We start from the raw sequence: 7085 nt of genomic DNA, 5'->3' as shown, positions 1-7085 counted from the left end.
CAGACTGGATATGTATCGACTTGTTACAGGTGAATGTAGTATGTCACTATGCAAAGCATTCATAACTTTAAATGAATAGCACACAAAAAAGGATACAAAAATAGTCTATTGTCATTTTCCAGAATATTTCTATATATCATAAATATTTTGTGTTCCTGTCATTTTTTTTTTTTTTGAGGGGATCATGCTCCGAAACTTGCATATGGTATGTTTGGAGCTAGAAGGGCATTGACTGTGATATATGAGTTAGTGATCTTCTGGCTCCAGACAGACTATATGATCATACAGTACTTCAGTATAAGTACAATACAATGAACTGTATCCCATCACAAGTCTTTCATCAATTTACTTCTAGAAATGAATAATCTCTTGATATGACCATTGAGTAATGGTAGCAATATCATAAAGAACTATTTAACAATGGTCACATTGAAATATATTTAATTTTGGAAGAAATAAAGAGATAGAAGACATGTCACATGGGAAAAACATCTCTCATAATTTCTGAATAAATTTGTTGTAGTTTGCCATCACTGTATGTTTTCCTTGTACCTCACAAACAGATCAACCAAACTCAATAATACACCATTCATGACATTGAAATCACACAGAACACAAGGAAGAGATTAGATGTCTTTGTGGAGAAGTTAGATACTACAGCCAGTTTTAATTTGCCTCATTCAGGTTAAGACTTTGATTATGTAACAAAGTTTCACCAAAAAAGTAAATAAAACAAATAATCATCACCATGCAAATGTTCACTTTGACCAAATCCGCTCTCCATTATAAAAATTTACAGGTTTCTTAATATTTCGTTCAAATCACCAATCAAAAAGAACAAATTAATCCTATAAAGATCTGAACAAGCCATGTGTGGAGACATGTGTGAGCAAGGTTTATTTGGCACATCATCCATACCTTCCTATAAACACAATCCTTAGTGTGCAAGAACCGGACTTAAACCATTCAGATAACACTAAACGGTACAAATCTGGATTTAAAAAACATGAGGGAAAAATCTCACACAAGATCTGCCAACCACAATAGAGCCTTGACGTTAAAGCCAGAACATAGTACTCTTCCAAGTTTGTGAATACAATGAAGAGCATACTCATTTACCGTAATGTGGAATCTGTTGTTGAATGAAGTCAATAAATACATAATGGTGGTAAAAAATATAACTTGTCTTGAGCAAATAGATCTCATTAAAACAAAAATACATGGAAGCAATTATCTGATGCAGTAAAACTGCCACTATACACACTACATACCAATGGTTACATCCTCTTTCTTCTTACCCTTCATTCCCCCTCAATCTTATGAGAAAAAGAAATTGTGTAGATAGTGTAGACTTGTAACTTGAAAAGCAATCACAAAGTCATTGGCAAGGTTAATTGCTGGGTTCCTATCTGATTTCTTTCCTATTAAACTTTTGCTTACATGTCATGGCAGTAGAAAATCAAGATTCTCCATCTCACCATCTCTCAGATTATCTTCAGACAAAACCTCTCAAAATATACCTGAAAATAACATAAGTTTTACTGACTAACTTCATAAACGGATGAATATCTGAATAAGATGACAAATGGTGCATGAGAAGAGTTATGATGAGAATTCATCACAAATAAAGGGAAACGTTATCAATATTCTTACATCATTGGGTTCATTATGGATAGAATCCAGCATTATAGCCAGCTGTGAACATAGAGGAATAGTGATGAAGTGTAATACTTTTCAGCAGGTTGGTGATTTATGTGTTTGAGTGTAGAATAGGAAGAGTAAGTATATGAATATATTGGCACAATGACCAGGTTTTATAAAGTATTTATTGATTGTGGAACATTTTATTCAGAGGACCAAACATGGCAGATCAACATGGTTTATCACAACTGCATTAAACATCGCTAATCATATATAAATAACGAAGGATATACATTACATGTATTCACTAGTAAATACTCTGAATAAAAAAGAAAAAAGATGTGGGTATCTCGTTATGTGCATACATCGTGTTCATATATTCTGTATACAGAGCAGGCATAGAAATTCTTGTAAATACAATTTTCAGGTGTGTATTTCCATAGTGTACATACATGCTCACTTTGTAAAAAGGTATATCATTGGACTTATACAGAATAATACATACATGTATAGACATTACTTACCTATGTACAATTATATACACTTGCAGACAAGGATACATGACCTTCAATATTATCAATGAGAATCACATTTATGAAAATATATTCAATACAATATGATTGGGTCAAAGCTAGTGAGGTGCCATTACTTGGTGTAATCTTACAGGGTGCCTAAGCAATAAACTTCAAAGTAAATGCATGATGATGATAATGATGATGATATTGACAACATAGGATAGGTATCAAAAGCAGCATGCAGGAGCATTTATCACTCTGTTGCAATCAGTTGCCTTAAACTCAAGGGATGGGGTGGGTATCGCACAATAAATAAAACACTTAATGCATCACCTAGAGAAAATGAAAAGTTGAGAGACTTGATTGTAAGGATATAAAGTTCATTATATATATATACAGATATATCTATTTACATAAAAATTGAGAGCCATCATGAAATTAGTGAGCAAATTTTCAGTAAAAATGTGTTGGCCGTTTACACACTGACTAAAAGCCTAAGAAGAAAAGGGGAAATGTATATAAAACCGTTAATCAATACATGAGAATTCTACATGACAAAGTAAAACATCCATTTGACAAAAATTCCAAGAAAATATATATTTATAAAAAATGTTGTCTTCATTATCAAAGTCATCAAGCATTCCAATTCAATTACCTCCTAAGCATAATTACAGTTATTGCAAAGAGGTTTACAAAAAAGAAGGATTGCTGAATCGTTAAGAAACAAACAGCTGGGCACCAGTATTGACTTCCTCCTTCCACTAAGCCATTAGCATCCATCTTAGAGCTTGGTTATGATTCATCATAGTCGCCTCCATACAACCGGCTCCTTGCTAATCAGACAAGTCCATCATCTATGACAGCAGTAGGCAAGGACTGACCACAGCACTGACCACAGGACTGACTGACCAAACAATGATGATATATCACCACGGATGGAAGCTGCTAGGGTATCGCTGGCAGTGTTATGAAGGTGGGAAGCCAAGGAAGAGACTGAGCAACCAAGTGGAAAAGATATTGCTTCATCTCTATACATTCTACCAATGTCACTTTAAAATCTTTCAGATTAGCAATTTGCATGTATTACTTGTCTGCCTGGTAATGGAAGTCTTTGCCAGACTCGCATCAAAGCCATTTTCCATACCCATCCTTCAACCAAGAATGTATCAATCCTACTCATACAAACATTCCATTGTGTTGAGATACTTTATGCACATGCTCGAATTTAATTAAAGGCCCAATTCTTTTTCACTTGATATTACCAAGGATGTGTGTGTGTATACGTGATGCATCATGAAGCATTACCTTATCCCTTCTCCTTCCCTTCCGGCCACATATCTCAAAGTCCACTACCACCATTCATTCTCTCTCCCTTGAAGAGAAGAGGAACTCTAAATGTTTACTCGAGAACGCCGGACTCTGAACCTCCCGTTAGCTTCATGAACATGTCCATGTCAAGCACCTGGTTCTTATCTTGCTTGCGTAGCGCCAAGAAGATAGATCCACCAATGTACTCATGGACGATCTTACAATCGCAGGTAAGACAAGCCATCTGAATCTGTTCATCCTCCATACCAATGATCAGTTCTCTTGTCTCCCAGTTCACGTTCCAGTGAGTCATTGTGCTGTAACGCCATGTCTTCTGAAGATCACCTGTGTTGATGTCCATCTTGATCATGCGGTTATAAGCCAAGCCAAGCAGCTCCTATCAATCAAATATAAAAAATATCACATTTGTGTAAAATTAATGGCAACTGACATTTCTACATTGTCAAAGAATGACCACAAACTAAACAGAGAGCACATTTTCAATGAGAAAAATGCAAGATTCAACCTTTAGAAATAGTCATGCATGGTAGGGAAAGTTTCCTTTGGAATATATGGGCCTCCTTTTATATCTTTTTTAAAAAAAAATTAGAGATGGTACTCTGAAACCGATTTTATCTTTAATTTCAGGGAAACTTATTGTAAAATATCTGAATTAAGATGCATCATTGCTTAATGTCTGCCTAACTAAATATAGTTCAGAAGACAACGGCACAAAATCCAACAAACGTTTTAAGTTTGTTACGACAATAATGATTCCTTCACTGAATACAAGTCTGATAATCTTTTAAACCCTAATACCCAGGACTAAATTCACATGTATACACAAGATCATGAGTGTAATTAGGTATACATTTATGTTATTAATGTTTATAACTGTGAAACATAAGAAAAGACAACCATTCCCAAATTGATACTTCCCTAATCAAGGCCAAATGTTGGTTTATGATTACAACATAACATTTATCAGACTTTAGTTTCATATATCTGTATGCAAAACCACAAGTTTATTCCCTTGATATAACTTTCCCACATGTTTCCCCTTAATCACTGCTGATATTACAACATAACCGAGGAAAGGAAATAATTATATAAACAAATTTTTGAGCAGAGGAAATCATGCGGTCTCAAATTAATATGAGTCTTTGGCATAGTGCTTGCTGTAGTGACATGGCATAATATGAGCTCCAGTTATCCAATCAATCTACACGTTGACTCATTCAAAAGGAAGTTCCAATTAGCAGGATTTTCCTTACATATTAGTTTGGCTGATGATATCAAAACAAGAAATGCCATGTCTGTCTGATTTGGTTAGAGGATTTCTATCAGGGTTTTCCATAAGTGTATGCATGATTCACTTTGTGCAATGACTCAAAATAAATAAATAAACAGATATGAAAATAACTAAGTAACTAAATTGATAAAAAAAATAAATACAAAATGAATAGATGGATGAATAAATTTAAAAAAATAGATGAAATAAGCAGCTTGGTTGATTTTGCACAGGGTTGTCCGACTATTCCTAAATAATCTTTCAAAACCATACAGAGACAAACAATGCGAAATATATTAGAGGAAACCACTGGACCATAATTCTGAAAATACATTTATTTATGGCATTCCTTTCTCATTGTTTGATCACATGGTCTAAATATATCTTGCACAAACTGAATCATTGGAAGCATGCATCATTGCATACATTCCTGGATGGTAAATGATATCCTTAATGGCCATCATACCTGACAAAAATCACTGTATCAAAGCACTATTTTTCAGATAGCAGGTGTTCATTGTACCTTCCATGTACATATCAATTTACACAAAAAGGAATGCATTGATTTGGAGTTGATATAGGAGGAAATTATGCATTTACGTCATGGAATGTTTCCAAATTTGGAAAGGTGAAAGTACTAGCTCATCACCATGTGATAAATACTTAAAGGGAGAATAGAATCATGGTTAGATTTGATTTGTTTAAAGGACAACATTATGGGGGAAATAGTATACAAATATACAATGACACTCGAGGATCTAGCTGAGATGGCCCGAAGGAGAATAGTACTAATGATGTTCCTGAGTGCGAAAAGTTTTAGCTTGTTCCGAGAATGAGTCATTTTATATTTGTAATATATCTCACATTCAGAAAAGAAATAAAAGAAAATTGCACGGCTCAAATAAAAGGATGTTTAGCTGGTCCATGCCACCTATACAGGTTCTGCATTAGTGTAGTGCAGTTTACGCACTGAATAAATTTTATGGCTTGAGCGCCGTGACACTGCACAAGTGGCTGTGCGCATGCATTTGAAATGAGGGGGGGGGGGGGGGGGGGGGACGCGCGCGCGCATAGTCCCTTTTTTCCCTAGGGAAAAAAGGTACTATGCGTGACGTCAGCAATAAAAGATGAACTATTCCGACACTTCTAATGCAACAATCTTACGATAAGGGATATAATACTGATTATCCATCTTTCCAGAAACTATTTGGTAGAGGGTAGTTACAGACCCACCCAAGCAAGATACTTACATCTTTCCTAGTGCCATGTGTGCGTACTACAAAGAAGGTGATGCCATACTCTGGGAGTGCTTGCCATGCCTTGATGTAGTTCAGTTTAGCATCAATGAGTGACAAGGTTTGTAGTCCTGAATGGGCATCTAGGATACTCCTGGCAATCTGACATACAACAAAACAAAACATAACAAATTATATTATCAGATCATGATTCTGGTAGCACAGTTCACCTGTATACTGTATTGCCATACCATAGACATCACAACAACTTACACGCAACTGCCTGTGAATTTTACTCTTCATTTAAAAGATACAATGATTTCCATACCTACCTCACTTGCTTTCATCTACATCTACATGTTACTTGGTTGACAATTACCATTTTAATCATACACCGTAGTAACATCTTTAAGCAATGTACAGCATCATTATCATTACAACACCTAAACTTTGATCAGTTGAGCATTACTTTTCTAGCATACAGATGGTAGTTAAAGTTTAAGTTGTACTATTGGTGAGCTTACCTCTTTGGCTTTGTATTTCTTGAGTGCTCTAGGGCTGACAAAGTTCTCTGGCTTGAGTTCAGGCATATCAGTGGGTATGATAGGGTTGTTACTGTCCTTCTTACTCTGTTGCATGCTCAGGAAAGCTTTGATTTCTTCTACTTCTAATGAGTATGTACTATCAGCCATTGATTTACCCTTGGATGCCAGTCTACATGCTGCCATCCACTTGGCATACTGATCCTCCTGTATAAACACACCAACAAGGAACATTAATGCTAACTACTTTCAAACTGCTGTTTTTCAGTCACATATTATTTTCACAGTTAATGAAAATAGATACAGTATTAAACTGGACATTATGATAAAATGGTTACTATGCTTTATATACTCAAAAGGATGTAAAATAACATATTAACTACTTCTGTCAAATTGCATTAAATTTTCATATAATGAATCATTATCATGCAAATTCAGAGGCTTACATAAGGCTGGGATACTGGCTCACAGGTATGTTTTAATTCTTGATATTCATTAACAGTTCATATTTTGTTCTGGAGATTATATATATACATATATGAAGTTTCAGAAA

General features: G+C 35.0%; 1 protein-coding gene across 2 annotated transcripts in view; it reads right to left on the bottom strand.

Moving 5' to 3' along the window:
- Positions 1 to 633: 633 nt before the first annotated feature.
- The window catches only part of LOC579736 (fermitin family homolog 2), a 61608-nt gene continuing 55156 nt past the window's right edge, over positions 634 to 7085 (bottom strand). For both annotated transcript variants that reach the window (XM_779834.5, XM_011666551.2), the window contains exons 10-12: positions 6515 to 6739; positions 6006 to 6152; positions 634 to 3861 (exon numbers count right to left, since the gene is read on the bottom strand). In XM_779834.5, the coding sequence (XP_784927.2) occupies positions 3556 to 3861; positions 6006 to 6152; positions 6515 to 6739 (678 nt within the window). In that variant the 3' untranslated portion in view covers positions 634 to 3555. The remainder of the gene's footprint in view (positions 3862 to 6005; positions 6153 to 6514; positions 6740 to 7085) is intronic.

The sequence above is a fragment of the Strongylocentrotus purpuratus genome, unplaced genomic scaffold, assembly GCF_000002235.5.
Source record: "Strongylocentrotus purpuratus isolate Spur 01 unplaced genomic scaffold, Spur_5.0 spur5_scaffold_5, whole genome shotgun sequence".
Taxonomy (NCBI): Eukaryota; Metazoa; Echinodermata; class Echinoidea; order Camarodonta; family Strongylocentrotidae; genus Strongylocentrotus; species Strongylocentrotus purpuratus.
Note: the sequence above shows the minus strand (reverse complement) of the source record. Positions and strands in the feature narration are given on the sequence as shown.